Source organism: Hakea prostrata, chromosome 3, assembly GCF_041222555.1.
Source record: "Hakea prostrata isolate BN-2017 chromosome 3, UWA_Hpros_2, whole genome shotgun sequence".
In the NCBI taxonomy this organism is placed as follows: Eukaryota; Viridiplantae; Streptophyta; class Magnoliopsida; order Proteales; family Proteaceae; genus Hakea; species Hakea prostrata.
In genome coordinates, this window is record NC_142602.1 from 52,587,858 (window position 1) to 52,604,213 (window position 16,356).

Sequence of the window (16,356 nt, forward strand, 5' to 3'; positions counted from 1 at the left end):
ACCTGAGTAACAATTTAGAATCTAGTAGATGTACTTCTGAATCACAAAACAACACATCTAGCAAATGTACCTCTGAATCATCGAAAAATATTCTTGAATTGCGCAACTTACCGTGACAAAGACTTGAATGATTCACCGATAATATTCCATTCTCATAGATAGAAGGTATGCTAACCTGTCCAAGCCAAAATAAAAACATTAAAATTCAGAAAATTCTCTGTGGAGCAATACCAATTAAAAATACAGATCATTGAAACTGAGGAAGTTGAGAGAGATCGAGAGAAACCCTGGTTCCGTCTTCCCTTCGAGAGAGAAACCTTCGTCTTCCCTTTGAGAGACAAACCTTGTTTTGAAACTGAGGAAGTTGAGAGAGATTGAGAGAAACCCTTGATTTGTCTTGCCTTCGTGAGAGGAAGTTGAAAGAAATTGTAGAGAAACCCTTACTTCGTCTTCCCTTATCTGAAGAAGTTGAGAGAGATTGAGAAAAAAATAACTAGAAGAACCAGAACAAAGATAACAACATTGGTGCTGCTGTTGCTCTTACAGTGATTAGAAACAAACCAGCATAGCTAACCGATCTTCTCTTCAAAGGTGTCTGAGAAAGTGACTGATCTTCTCTACAAAGGTGCATTTTGAGTGGCTTTGAGTCGTTTAGGGTGTCCATCTCAAAGAAGCTACAAAGAGTAAATAATTATTAAAAAAAGAAAAGAAAACTTCAAATTGCGGTTAATAAGGAAAGTTATTTGAGAGGAAAAATAATAATATAGAAAATAAAAAAGAAAGACATAGATATCGGTTTGTAGGGATGATTGTTTGATATATTTAAAAAAAAAAAGTAGATAAGGAAGGTGGTTTGAGATTGAAAAAAAAAAAAGAAAAGAAAAAGAAAAAGAAAAAGAAAAAGAAAAGAAGGACGAAAGAAATATTATCTTTTACTCTTATTTCTGTGAAAACTTTTCTTTTTTAATTTGAGATAGGCTTTGTTTATATATTTAAAAAAAGAAAAAGAAAAGAAGGCTTCTAGTGGTTGTTTACAAGGAAAATTGTGTATAACATTGATAAAAAATAAATATCTTTTATTTTCTTTTCAAAGAAAAATGTTTCTTATTTGACTAGATGCTTTTATTAGTGGTTGAAGTGATGGTTCTTTGAGATTGAAGAAGAAAATGTATCTTTTACTCTCTTTTCTGAGAAAAATTTATTTCTTGATTTGATTTTAATTATTTAAATAAGAAAATATATATAATGGGTACCAAGAATTTGTGAAAAAACAAATAAAATGATAGATAAATTAATATAAAAAAATATGATATTTGAACAAAAACAATGGATACAGTAATCAAGTGAAAGATTTGCCATGAAATAGAAGTACATGCTTTTATATAATAGTATGTGATGCGTCCAAAATCTGCTCAGCCCTTAGATCTCCTCGTGATGACCTGCAAAACGAAAGCGTCAGACGTGGCCCGACCGCTGGGGTCGGGAGTACACCTCCGAAGGCTAAGTCAGTTGATGAACTTAATCACAAATGGCTCTGCTGGAAGCACAGAGCTAAGGAATGAAGAACTGGGAAAGGTGATCTAGATCGTAAGCCTCTGATAGTTTACGTCTACCAGTGTGTGTATGAGTCTGAGTCCCTCACCTCGTAAGCCAGTGAGGTTTATATAGAGTGTACCTTCAAATCTCCTTCGTTGGATGTACTCGAGCCTTCTTCGGGTAGTCGTTGGATCTTAATAGTTAGATCCGTTGAGCGATAGACTTCTATTAGTTTGGACTAGTAGAGGACTCCTGAGATAACCTCTAGGTTATGCGATGATTATCCCTTCAATAATGATAAGCAACAGCCGTCAATTTGAGTCTGCCATCATTAGGGTAATTAACCTAATCCATAAGTTGGATTAGGGCGTGCTTGTAGCTGAATTTTCTTCCTCAGCAAGCCATCTTATGGATCCGGTTCGATCGGGAGCGAGTCGATTCCCTCTGTCTCGACCGGGGTCGAGGATCAAACCAAGTATGAACCCGGTTCGATCATATTTTCTCCATATCACGAGCCCCCCAGACCAAGCGTTCGGTCGATCCCGAGGGCTTGGTTTTTAACTGGGTTCTTCGTCAGGCAATAGTCTTTGCGTGTTCCATTAAATGTCATATCACATTTAATGCGGTGGTCACTTTTCCTCGAGTGTTGTGAGGGCAATGCCACGTGTCTCCTTGCAGTCGATCTGTCGTGGCTCACGTAACCCAAGCGACGGTTTCTGAATGCCTGTTTTGGATTCGTGAGTTCAAACTTTCAAAACGTCTTCTAATCTCGACCGTCGATGCTGACTCAATCTCGATCGTTCGAACACTCGTGCGGGTGTTTTAAAAGCGGTTCGTTGTCTTCATAGGTTTCATTCTTCTTGTCTGGAATTTGAACCTTCTTCGTTGCGCTTCGCGCCTTCTTGCTCTCGAGCTTTTGCCTCACTGAATCAATAAGTTTTACTGGTCTTTTCTGTAAAGTTTAAACTTCCTGTCTCCAGTCGTTTTCTTTTGTACCTTACTGAAACAAGTAATGGCGGATAATAGGGTTTCTCTGGTACCCAGTGCCAGTAATAGTAGTGGTAACGAAGCTTTTGCTTCCCTTCCTTCCGAACAGTCGGATAGTGATAACAAAACCCTAACTGGTCCTCTGCTCGAATTTGCTGAAGTTTCCTAGAAAAGTTTAGGGAGAAAAGCTAAAACTTCCTCCGTCCTTCCTGAGTCTGGATCTTCCAAGACTCCTAGGGTGACTGTCGAGTCTCCTAGGCAGCTTCAAACTTCTAGGTCTAATGGTGGACCTGGCTTCGTTCCCTCTTCTTACAAGGAGGAAACCCTTCTTTCAGCAATCCAAGATTTTGATTTTCCTTCCTCTTATCAGGTTAGGGCTCCCCATCCTGATGAGAGGGTTGATTCAACCCTTTCGGGTGAGTTTTCCCTGTATATAGATGCACTGGAAAGCGGGGTTCGCTTTCCCTTTTTTAATCCTTTGTTCTCAGCTGTTCTGAATCACTGGGACATTTGCCCTGGAATGCTCCTTCCCAATAGCTGGCGTCGACTCATCGTCGGCTTCTTGGGTTTGTGTTTTGAACTTGGCGTTACGCCATCTCTTTCTCTTTTTGTGCACTTTCATATTCTTTCAATCTCCCATCCTCCCTGCTGGGTTTTTCTGTCCAAACGCAATAAGGCTGAACTTGATTGGAGGGGCAACATTCTTGCCCAAGGAACTTGCCCTTCCAACCACAAAAGATGGCGAGAACGATATTTTTTCTGTCGAGTGCCTCCATCAGATCTCAACTTTTCCACCGTCTGGAGGCGGTGTTCTTCCTATTTTGAGAATAACCGAGGCCTTCCCTTATCCAAAGAAGACGAGGCGGCCATCAGGAAGATCAAATCCATTCCATGGTATAAAGAGATACATGGACTTGAAGTGGAGTATAACTCCATCCTTCAGTACTGGGGCTTGGCTCATTGTGAGCTTCTAACCATCATCCTTTAATTTTACTGAAGTGATACGTCTTTAATTCTTACTCTTGTTCTTCTTTGCAGTGCTTCTAAGAATGAACCCTGAGAACCTGCGAGTGAAGGCCGCTAGGGCCGTTGTAGTAGCTGAGCAACGGTCGCCTAGAGCCTTAACTGTTGACCAAGAGGCTTCTATTCCCTCTCCCGACCCTTCTTACAGGGGCATTAGGAACATCAGGACCGTGGCTGATGCTTCTGGAAAAGGGAAGAAACCGATGGAGGAAAGGCCAAATGTCTCCTCCTCCGCTCGAACCAAAAGGAAGCATGATACAATTGATGCTTCCTCCCATAAACAATCCAAAAATTCTGAGGATTGCGAGGAGGTCTTTACTCCTCAGTGGACCCTAAAGTTGACCAATAGGGTGACACGATACCCTGAGAAAGCTGCAGAGTGGAGCTCCCTCAGTCTTCTACCTTCTGATCGTCGGGAATTTGAAGCCCTGGACGACGTTGCCCTTGTTAGTCAGTCCACAAGGTACCGGTCTTCTTGCTTGCTTCCATATTCCTCGTACTCCAACAATAACTCTATCAACTTTTGAACAAGTGAGCTTTTTTCTATTACTCATCTCTTTTCCTTTCCCCCTCAGTAAATTGCACAGTAGTAATACTTGGGGTTTATTTAATCGGTATTTCATATCTGACAGAGAACTAGGGTTTTCCCTTGTTTCTTTTGTTGTTGGGTTTTTGTACTGATACGGTTTTTTTCGTGTATACAGTGGCTCCCAGAATCGATCCGAACTTTATCAGAGCTAAATCTTGTAAGAAAATCGTTCCATCGGTGGTGTTTGGGGCCAGTGAGGTGGTTTTAGCTGGTGAATCCTCTAAGCGTAAGGCGATTGCTGTTGGTGAATCTTCAAGTTAGATTCCCACAGTTTCTATTGATGCCACCCCTACGCCTCTTCGCCCTGAAGTGATCGCTCGTTCTTCCCAGGAAGATCTTGATCACTCCACTATTGATGGCGCTGCTGACGCCCCTCCTGCAAAGGCCGTTCTTGCATCCTCGAAGGAGACTCTTCGGGCATCCAAGGCAACTATGTTGGCATCTGATGAAGGTGCAGTCCCAGCAGGTGCTGCTTCTATTTCCAACTCTAGAGCTTGTTTGGCATCCTCTGTCTCTCATTTGGAGCCGGAGGATTTTGCCACTAGGAAGCGTCGTCGGTTGGCAGGTGATGAAGCTCATCCTTCTCTTGATGTAGCTCATCCTTCTCATCCTCGCCTGAATTAGTGTCAAACGAGTTTGACAGAGCGTTGGAATGGTGCACTGCTGCTCGAATGACTTCTGAGAGCGCAGTTCTTTCCAAACTTCCAGATGAGGTCTTTATGAAGTCAATGGTGATGTAAGTCTTTCTTCATTATTTTTTGATTCTGAATATTACTCTTCTGCTCCTTTTTAACTCGGAACTTGTTTGCAGGAGTCTTACTGGTAACTTCCACAACCAAGTGTAAGTAGCCTCTAGGCTCAATAGGTTGAGCAATGAAGTTTCCAGGCTTCGAGAAATCTTTGAAGCTAAAGATGCTGAGATTGCTCGCCTTAGGAAAATAGCTTGGGAGGTTGCAGGAGAAAAGAATTCGGTGATTGATCGTCTCCGGTCAGACTTGGATGATGCCAGGGAGAAGATTCGGCGATTGGAGCGAGGGGTTGGTAAGTTAGGAGCCAAAGGATCTGAAGCGTTACCTCAAAGGCAAGCTGTCATTCCTTTGCCCGAATCCCTTCCAACTGCCGTTCGCAGAGCCTGCAACTTCAAGTATTTACACAGTAAGCCCTTTGTTGATATGCTGAATGCTTATAACTTGCAGGCGTATCGGGATGGTGAGAACGAAGTATGGGAATCAATACTAAGGAAGGATCCTCATTTTGATACGACTCCCTACAGTGCTGTTTGCCATCCTGAAGTATTTACCAACTTGGGTCTTCCTTCTCCTGACTGGACCAAAAATAAGATTGATCCTCCGCCTTCTGATCCAGATATTATGCATTATCTGGAAGATTCTCCTGTTTATTCTCCCCTGGAAGGATTCAATTATGACGAGCTCACCTTGAATGCAAGTTTGGTCGAGGACCATACTTCTCCTGGACAAGCTGGACAAAGAGTATGAAATTGCGGAGGATTTTATACATACTGAAATGTTTTTTGTAATCCTCCTTTCTCCTCTTCTTTTCCTTGAATCCATACCAATGCTTGACTCATGTGTTTGTCCTAGCAAAGTTGTGCCGATCTTGTATGACTTCTTAATGATCATCGATGATGACTTTCTTTTTTGACCGAAGATTGTATCCAGCTCTTGTAATCTTATGTTTTGATATAGAGACTGGCCTCTTTTGGTCTTTTGAAGAAATAAGAAGTTAACTTCATCTTGAACTTTGCTAGTCATTTGAATTGCTGTTGCACTAGGTCTTAGTTGTTTAGAACAATGCCTTTACTTACAGATTTCTGGAGAAATACAATAAGTCTGAGAAGGAACTCACTCGGGTTTTAAACTGATGCCTTTACTTAAGGATTTCCGGAGAAATACAATAAGTCTGAGAAGGAACTCACTCGGGTTTTAAACCGATGCCTTTACTTAAGGATATTTCGAAAATTCAATAAGTCTTGAAGGAACTTACTCGGGTTTCAAATTGACGCCTTGCGAAAGGAACTCACTCGGATTTTCATCCGTTTTTCGATGCCTTGACTTAAGAAATTCTGAAAAAATTCCATAAGTGTTGAAGGACCCACACGGATTTTCATCCGATGCCTTATAGTTGGATCTCGTTCTTGAATGTGGTGTATGATGCCCCCCAATCAAAAGATAATTTGTTGAAAGCCAATAATTGCATTGATTGAGTTGAAAATGTTTACATCATGAACAAAATTGAAATCATCATCAAGGATAAAATTTTTTGAGATGCCTGGCATTCCACGAAAGATCCAACTCTTTCTGGGTGTTGATGTTCTTCAGCCTGTAAGCTCTTGAACCGACTGGTTTTACAACCATATAAGTTCCTTCCCAGGACGGGTCCAATTTTCTTTGGTTGCATGGGTCTGAAGCTAAGGTGTTTCTCAACACCAAATCTCCGGCTAAATACTGACGATTCTTCACTCGGGTATTATAATGAGACACTATCCTTCTTTGATAATGTTGAGTTCGTGCTATTGCCTTTGCCCGAACTTCGTCCAACAAATCAAGACTATCAAGTAGTCCTTGCTCATTCACTTTTTCCTCGAACTCTCGATCCCGTAATGTCCCCGCCATAATCTCCATAGGTGCCAATGCTTCGGACCCATATGCTAACCTGAATGGAGTTTCTCCTGTGGGTGTTCGAACTGTAGTTCTATAAGCCCACAATACATTATGAAGTTCTTCGACCCATAAAGCCTTGTCAGCTTCAAGTCTTCTCTTTATCCCTTCCAGTAGCATTCGGTTAGTAACTTCTACTTGTCCCTTGCTCTGGGGGTATGCCACTGAGGACATACGATGCTCGATAATATAAGTTCCACAAAATTGCTCGAATTGTGGACAGTCGAACTGAGTACCATGGTCAGTGGCGATAATCTTTGGAATCCCAAAGCGATATATGATTGACTCAAGCACGAATTTCTTCACTTTTTTCTCAGTAATTGTTGCCAGGGCGCTGGCTTCAACCCATTTCGTGAAGTAATCAATTGCTACTATCAAATATTCCCGTCCGCCTGACGCCTTGGTGAATTTGCCCATGATATCAATTCCCCACATTGCAAAGGGGATGGGATCTAGAATTGAAGTCATGGTTTCCGCTGGGCGCTTCGATACTGTAGCATGAATTTGACAATTGCTACATCGACGAACATACTCCATAGCAACCTCTTAGATCCTGGGCCAATATAACCCAAGTCTTAGAATTTTGTGTGCTAGGGCTCGTCCACCCATGTGAGCACCACAAATTCCTTCATGAACCTCAACCAAAGCTGATTTTGCTCCTTCGGGACCTATACATCTCATAAGGGGTCCTGAATAAGATCTTTTGTATAGTCTCCCATTCTGAATGACAAATCTTGCTGATCGTATCTTGATCAATCTTGCCTCTTTTGGATCCTCAGGTAATTTGTCATCTCTCAGATACTCGATTATCGGATCCATCCAACAACGCTCTGCTTCAATATAAGAAATTTCTTTCTCATGATAACTTGGAAATGTTATCTCTTCAATGTAGACCGAAGGGTCTAGATTTTTTTCTTTGGCATTGGCTAGTCGGGATAGCTCATCTGCCACTGTATTTTCAGTCCTCGGAATCTGAGATATCTTCAAATTCCGAAATTACTTTTGAAATGCCTGCACAATCTCTTGATATTTCTGCAAGCGTGGTTCTTTAATACCATACTCCCCCTGGACTTGGTTGACTATAAGTTGAGAGTCACTATAAATAGTAACATTTGCAATGGACAATGCTTTTGACAACCGAAGTCCAGCTATCAGAGCTTCATATTCCGCTTCGTTATTAGTTGCTTTGAATGCAAATCTCAAAGCATATCGAATAATAAATCCTGCTGGACTTTTCAATAGAATTCCAGCCCCTGCTCCATCTTTATTACTCGAACCATCCACATATACCTCCCAAGTGGTTGGTATAATGGGATCTTCAATGGTGGTCTCCACTGGTGCAGTAGTTTCTGCTACAAAATCAGTTAGTGCCTGAGCTTTGATTGCCGTTCTGGGCTTAAAGCTCACTTGGAACTCACTGAGTTCAACCGACTAGGCCACCATCCTTCCAGACAAATCAGGTTTATTAAGAACTTTACTAAGAGGAAAAGTTGTAAATACCTCTATTGGATGAGCTTGGAAATATGGCCTTAGCTTCTTGGCGGCCATCATGAGAGCCAGAACCTGCTTCTCAATCTGCGAATATCGTGTTTCCGCATCAAGTAATACGTGACTCACATAGTAAATCGGCCACTGTTTTTTATCTTTCTCACGAACAAGTACTGCACTGACCGCTGAAAGGGACGTCGCTAGATATAGATGTAATATTTCCCCCTTCTCTAGTTGGGACAAAATTGGTGGTTGTCCTAGTGCCTCTTTTAACTCCTTGAAAGCTTTTTGGCATTCTTCAGTCCATTTTGCTTCCTTGCTGCCCCTCAAATCTTTGAGTGCCTTGAAGAATGGCAAACACTTTTCTCCAGACTTGGAGATGAAACGATTCAAAGCGACAATTCTCCCTGTTAAACACTGCACATCACGAACGGTTTTGGGAGCCTCCATGTCAACCAGAGCCTGTATTTTGGCAGGATTAGCCTCAATACTTCTCTGTGACACCATGAAGCCCAAAAATTTGCCTGAAGAAACTCCAAAGGCGCACTTTTCTGGATTCAGCTTCATTTGATACTTTCGTAGTACTGAGAATACCTCAGTTAAATCTGCAATATGATTTGCTTTTGTAAAGCTCTTCACAAGCATGTCGTCAACATAAGCTTCAACATTCTTCCCTATCAAGTCTTTGAAAATCTTGTTGACGGCCCTTCGATATGTAGCTCCTACATTCTTTAGGCCAAATGGCATGACTTTGTAATAGTAGCTTTCACGATCAGTCATGAAAGCCGTGAACTTCTCATCTTCCTTATTCATAAGGATATGATTATACCCTGAGTAGGCATCCATGAAACTTAGAGTTTCATACCCTGCAGTCGCATCTATCAAGAGGTCAATCCGAGGTAATGGATAACAATCTTTAGGGCAAGCCTTATTAAGATCTGTGTAGCCTGTACACATCCTCCACTTCCCATTTGCCTTTTTTACCATTACCACGTTAGCCAACCAAGTTGGGCATTCAATTGGTTCTATGAAACCAGAATTCTTCAGTTTTTCAACTTCGCCCCGAACGGCTTCATATTTTTCAATGGAGAAATTTCTCCTTTTTTGGATCACTGGTTTCACCTTCGGATCTATCCAGAGTTTGTGCTCTGCGACAGCCCGATCGATTCCTGGCATGTCTTTGGCAGACCATGCGAATACGTCATTATTCCGTTGAAGAAATAACTTCAACTCATCCTTGAATTCCTCCAGCTGCTCAGACCCGATATAAATAATCTATTTCTCATTCTCAGTACACAGTTGGATTTGTTCCAGCTTTTCCACTGGCTCGGGCCTTTGCATTTCTACTTCTTCTCGATCATCTCGAACTTCTATAGGTAGGGCAGTCACCTTCCTCGGGCCCTCCTTGTCTTTTAAATAGGCAACGTAACATTGCCGAGGGATCCTTTGGTCAGAGGAAACTTGACCAATTCCCATATCAGTCGGGAATTTTATCTTCAGGTGTTTTGTCGAAACAATAGCACCTATCTTGGATAAAGATGGTCGCCCGAGGATATCATTATAAGCTGGCAGTTTCCGAACCACCAAAAAATTGATTCGGACGGTTGTCTCCTTAGGAAAACTTCCAATAGATAAGTCCAACTGGACAGATCCTTCAGCCACTGCAGATGATCCTGCAAAACCATATAAATGTGTGGATGAAGGCTCCATCAAGTCCTCATCCACCTTCAGCTTTTGATACACTTCATAAGAAATTAGGTCAGCTGCAGACTTCTCGGTGTGCAATCTCTACCTTGATGACTATGGCATCATCATGAGGTAGACAAACGCCTCTTTCATCCTCCTCGCCAAAGGTGATAGAATCTTCACCGTTTGGCTTCTTCCGCTTCTGCGTCTCTCCGGTTCCGATAAATTTGGATTTTGTCTTTAAACTCGGGAGTGATTCGGGCTCTGGTCCTCCGAAAATTGTAAGGATCGATGACCGAGTAGCTTCAATCACTTCCTTGCCTTTCTTAGACTTCGGAGCCTCCCTTGATCGTTCTGAACTAACCGAAAGATCCCTTTTAGGGGCAGCCGCGTGTGGCTCACGTGGCTCCTCCCTTCTTCTACTAACAAAATTGGACAAGTGTCCCTGAGATATTAATCTCTCAATATCTACTTTTAGATGACGACAGTCATTTGTATAATGACCATAGTCCTTGTGGAATCGGTAATACTTTTTTCGATCCTGCTGCTCTTCAGGCTTCAAAGGAATTTTAGGTGGCCACTTCAAAATATTTCGCCTTTTGATGATATTTAGAATATCAGCCCGAGGAGCATTCAATGGAGTATACTCACTTTTACCGGGAGACCTCTGGCGCCAAGCCTGAGATTTTCCAACCCGATCGCGAACATTCTTCTTTGGCTTCTGCTTCTGCTCAGGAGCCTTTTGTTCCTTAGTGGAGGCTTTATTGTCTCCTTGGCGCACATCTAAGATCTCCATGACTTCGGCCTGCTTTTGGCATCTCTGTACCAACTTAGCATAAGTTGCAGGCATATCCTGCAGTAATAACTCCAGGAGTTTTCGGTTAGTGAGTCCAGTGAATAGAGCAGTTTTGGCTACTTGCTCATCCAAATTTTCTATCTCCATCGTTACTTTGTTGAATCTTTTCAGAAACTCTCTGATCGATTCGCTCTTTCCTTGTCTGACAGTAAACAAGGTTTCTTCCGTTTTCTTGACCTGTATTCCACTCTGGAATCGCCCTATGAATTTGCGTGCCAACTCATCAAAGTTTACAATCCTTCTAGATGGGAGGTTCGAAAACCACTTTTGTGCTGCTCCGGTTAAAGATGAACCAAAAACCCTGCATAGAATTTCATCAGAATTACCTGAAACTGCCATGGTCTGTTGGTAATAGCCAATGTGGGCCGTTGGGTCTCCGGAGCCATCGAATGTAGAAAAGGTAGGCAAGCGGAAGTTGTGGGGAAACTGATATCCCGCAATTGGCTCGACAAAGGGGGTCTTCCGAATAACTGAGTATATATCCTCAGTTATCCTTCCCTTAGCCAACTGCCCTAATTTTTGGTTGATGTTGGCCAATTCCTGACCAATCTGAGTCGGGTGATTTTCAGCAATATGATCACAACCTCGAAAAACACGATCTTCACGAGCTATTCGATCATCACGAACGGCCCGTCCATCACGAACATTCCGCTCATCGCGAACTGCTCGGTCATCACGAACGGTTCTTCTAACAGTTGGTGAGTGAGTCCTCACCCCCGTATCCAACCTTGTATTTGAATCGGTTGTACTTTCCTGCGGTCTGTCGAACCGATCGTCCCGCCTAGGTTGATCGTCAATTCTCCTAGGCCCTCGGTCGCCTTCACGAAAGTTCTGACCGATATTCCGATCTTCAGCCAATCCTTGATCACGTGGTAATGCGCGCCTCCCTGAATCGTGATGATCAGGTTCTTGAGGTAATACCACTCGTTTGGTGAGCACGCGGAGTGCTTGACTCACCTCCAAGAGTTGAATCTTCACCTGATTCAATTGATTTGGAATGTATCTGGAGGATTATGTCCTCCCTGACCACCATCTACTTATAGAGGATGTTGGCTTCCCTGGGGAACGTCTGGATTATTCACTTTAGGGATTTGAACACCGGAATCGCGTTGTGCAGCGGCTGCTATGGCTGCTGCCGATCTAGTCACCATGGCTTTACAAGTCTTTCCCACAGACAGCGCCAAATGATGCGTCCAAAATCTGCTCAGCCCTTAGATCTCCTCGTGATGACTTGCAAAACTAAAGCGTCAGACGTGGCCCGACCGCTGGGGTCGAGAGTCCACCTCCGAAGGCTAAGTCAGTTGATGAACTTAATCACAAACGGCTCTACTAGAAGCACAGAGCTAAGGAATGAAGAACTGGGAAAGGTGATATAGATCGTAAGCCTCTAATAGTTTATGTCTACCAGTGTGTGTATGAGGTTGAGTCCCTCACCTCGTAAGTCAGTGAGGTTTATATAGAGTGTACCTTCAAATTTCCTTCGTTGGATGTACTCAAGCCTTCTTCGGGTAGTCATTGGATTTTAACAGTTAGATCCATTGAGTGATAGACTTCTACTAGTTTGGACTAATAGAGGACTCCTGAGATAACCTCTAGGTTATGCGATGATTATCCATTCGATAATGATAAGCAGCAGCCGTCAATTTGAGTCTGCGATCATTAGGGTAATTAACCTAATCCATAAGTTGGATTAGGGCGTGCTTGTAGCTGAATTAGTTTTCTTCCTCAGCAAGCCATCTTATGGATCTAGTTCGCTCGGGAGCGAGTCGATTCCCCTCGTCTCGACCGGGGTCGAGGATCAAACCAAGTATGAACCCGGTTCGATCATATTTTCTCCATATCGGTATGATATGATATTTGGTTGGAGACTGAAAAAATATAGTTATGAAATTTAATACTATTTAATTTATCATATCACAATAAAAACTGTTTTGAACCATATCGTATTACTCTTGAAAATTTTCGAAACCATACAATTTTACATAAGTGGTTTCAATTTTGATACCAAATTGACACCTTTACGTAGGCCCTCAATGATATCATTTGACTCAAAAAATTGGAGGAAAGCATATACCACTATTATTCTTCTCTAACTTTGTAAAAGTGGATCAAACTTGATGAATATCGAGTTGCCTACTTTTTCGTCTAGGGATATGATCAGACATGATTCAAATGTAATGATTTAGGGTTGGTGTCAAAGAAGGGATGTACTAATTCACAAGGCTAATGCTTACATAGGTCAAACTCGATAGTCTGAACATTGTGTAGTGGGGGGCACAAGGTTGCCACTACTGCATCCCCTTCTTTTTCTACCATAAGAAAAAAAAGAAAAAAAATATTTGGTGTCAATGAGACTCTGGTTTAGACAGGTATATAGAATTTGACATAAATTTACAAAGGTCAAAAGACTGCTTGGAATTAGTTAATTACTTGAATTCTAGGTCTAATCCTACTATTATGATCATTCTCATCCATCAAGATATTTTAGATCTAAAACAATCTTTTGATTCTTGTCAATTCTATTTTATTCCAAGGCTTGCAAATTGTGTAATAGATTCCTTGTCCAGGTTGGACAGGTTGAACTCCCGACTCAGTGGCCTTGTCCAATCCTTGGCTTATGCACTTTATACAAGGTAGATGTCATTGCTGGTATGAGTTCTTGTACTCAATAATCTTTTTTCTTAACCCAAAAAAAATAAAAAATTTCCCTAATTGGCTTAAGCAAATCTGAATCTCTACTTTGTGTTTCAATGGGTTGATTCTCACATAAAGATTCTACTTTCACGTAGTTAGGAAGTTAAACTTGAGCAACTTGGTTGGGAGCAGTAAAACAGAAACATTCGTTGATATTTCTTCAGACCTTGCTCACTTGCTCATGTTAACTGTTGAAAATTTTGGCGTAAGAAGGGCATGACCTTCTTCACTAACTCGTTTACCCCCTCTCTTTCGAAGGTTTCAGAGATCAAGAACCGACTTCTTCAGGGATACAGAGATTTCAAAGAGCTTAAACATGTCCATGGTCGCCTTCTTCGCTTTGGCCTCGATCAGAACGGCTATCTTCTCAACCTGGTCTTGAGGGCGAGCATGGAATCTCGAAACCCAGACCACGCTCGACTTATATTCGATCAAACCAAGGAGCCCAATATCTTCTTATGGAATACAATGATCCAAGGCTTCGTTTCAAATGATCGTCTTGGTGAAGCCATGAAATTCTATGGTCTTATGAGGAAACAGGGATTTTTGCCCAACAATTTTACGTTCCCATTTGTGCTCAAGGCCAGTGCGAGGCTCTGCGATCTTGAAGCCGGCGTAAAGATTCATACCAATGTGTTGAAAGGAGGTTTTGAAAATGACGTGTTTGTCAAGACTAGTCTGTTGTGTCTGTATGCTAAATGTGCTTGCTTGGATGAGGCTCAGAAGCTGTTTGATGAGATGACCGAGAGAAATGTTGTGTCTTGTACTGCTATAATCTCTGGCTATATGGGTGTTGGCCGCCTCGTGGAGGCGTTGCAAGTATTTCAGAGAATGTTGGAGATCAATTTGTTGCCTGATAGTTTCACCCTTGTTCGGGTTCTGTCACTGTGTTCTCAATTAGGCGATATAAAGACCGGAGATTGGGTACACAGATGTATTTTGGACATGGGCATTAAGATAAATGTCTTTGTTGCTACTGCCATGGTGGATATGTACGCCAAGTGTGGAAGCATGGAGAAAGCCCGCTGTGTTTTTGATGAGATGATTGAGAGGGATATAGTCACTTGGGGGGCCATGATTCAGGGGTATGCAATGAATGGTCTTCCTAAAGAAGCTGTTGAACTCTTTTTCCAAATGCAGAGGGAAAATGTGAAACCTGACTGTTTCACCATGGTGGGGATTCTTTCAGCTTGTGCTCGGTTGGGAGCTCTGGAATTAGGGCAGAGGGTGAGCTGTTTGATTGATAAAAAGGAGTTTCTTCTTAATCCTGTTTTGGGTACTGCATTGATTGACATGTATGCTAAATGTGGTAGCCTTGTTCATGCCTGGCAAGTCTTTCAAGCAATGCAGGAAAGAGATGTTGTGGTCTGGAACGCTGTAATCTCTGGGCTTGCCCTCAATGGCTATGTCAAAGAGACATTTGTGCTTTTTGGGCAGATGGAGAAGTCAGGGATCCGACCTGAGGGAAACACTTTCATTGGTCTTCTTTGTGGCTGCAGTCATGCTGGACTAGTAGATGAAGGTCGTAGGTATTTTCGTAGTATGAGTCACTTTTATTCCTTGACTCCTAGAATTGAGCATTATGGATGTCTAATTGACCTTCTTGGTCGTGCGGGCTTACTTCAGGAAGCTCATCAGTTAATTAAAGACATGCCATTTGAGGCTAATGCTGTTGTTTGGGGGGCCTTACTGAGTGGATGTAGGATACATCGAGATACCCATTTGGCAGAGCATGTATTAAAACGGCTTATAGAATTAGAACCTTGGAGCTCAGGGAATTATGTTTTATTATCCAACATCTACTCTACAAGTGGCAGATGGAATGATGCTGCTAAGCTTAGATTGACCATGATTGAGAGGGGCATCCAAAAGACACCAGGGTGTAGTTGGATAGAGTTCAATGGGGTAGTCAATGAGTTCCGTGTGGGAGACATGTCCCACCCGTTGTCTGATAAGATCCATATGAAGCTTGTTGAGTTGTCTAAGCAGTTGAAGGAAGCAGGTTATTTACCCACAACAGAGTATGTCCTCTTTGATATAGAAGAGGAAGAAAAGGAGCACTCCCTTGGTTTTCACAGTGAAAAGTTGGCTGTTGCATTTGGTCTGATCTGCACTGAGCCAAAAGATGTGATTCGAGTTGTAAAAAATCTCAGGGTTTGTGGAGATTGTCATACAGCAATAAAGATCATTTCAAAGATTACAAATAGGGAGATAATTGTTCGGGATACTAACCGATACCATATTTTCAAAGATGGCTCGTGCTCATGTAACGATTTCTGGTGAGACAGATTATAAAGTTAATCCCAGTTTGGGAACACATCTATTTGTTTGACTAAGTACCATTCTATGTTTTCCAATGTTCCTTGAATATTATTTGCCTACATACTCTTTAGAGAGTAGCTGAAGGAAGAAAGGAAGAATATTCATCCATGCTCATTCTTTTTCTTCTTTTATTGGACGAGAGAAGGTCATCCTACTACATTCGAATTTATCAATATAGTGTTGATGTACTGCTGTACATGAATTCAATATTTTTCTCATGTTGCATTTTGGTTCCATAACCATTATCATGTACATCCTCAAAGGTTGGTAAGCATTTACACTCTTGAGGATCATCAGCCAACTCCTTTGCTTTTTGTTGCTCAAGGAAGGAATCAGAAATAGAGTATCATTGTGGGTTCCAAGAACCACAGAGTGATTTTATGAAAGCTGGGCCAAATGAGTCCTTGGTGCTCTGATCTGATTATGTGAACTACCTATTCTCATTAGCGGAATCCAGTACAGAAAAAGAAGAAGAAAATCTTCAAGATATTTAATTG

The 16,356-nt window shown here is 41.9% G+C and overlaps 1 protein-coding gene across 1 annotated transcript; it reads left to right on the plus strand.

The window, feature by feature from the left end:
* Window positions 1-13,624: 13,624 nt before the first annotated feature.
* Window positions 13,625-16,019, plus strand: LOC149022463 (Pentatricopeptide repeat (PPR) superfamily protein). The gene has a single exon (XM_089147288.1). The coding sequence runs from the start codon at window positions 13,754-13,756 to the stop codon at window positions 15,818-15,820; it is 2,067 nt and encodes a 688-aa protein (XP_089003414.1). The 5' UTR covers window positions 13,625-13,753; the 3' UTR covers window positions 15,821-16,019.
* The last annotated feature ends 337 nt before the right edge of the window (window positions 16,020-16,356 follow it).

Bases quoted from the DNA above. Each gene is read 5' to 3' on its own strand.
- LOC149022463 (XM_089147288.1), top strand. From the start codon at position 13,754: ATGACCTTCTTCACTAACTCGTTTACCCCCTCTCTTTCGAAGGTTTCA.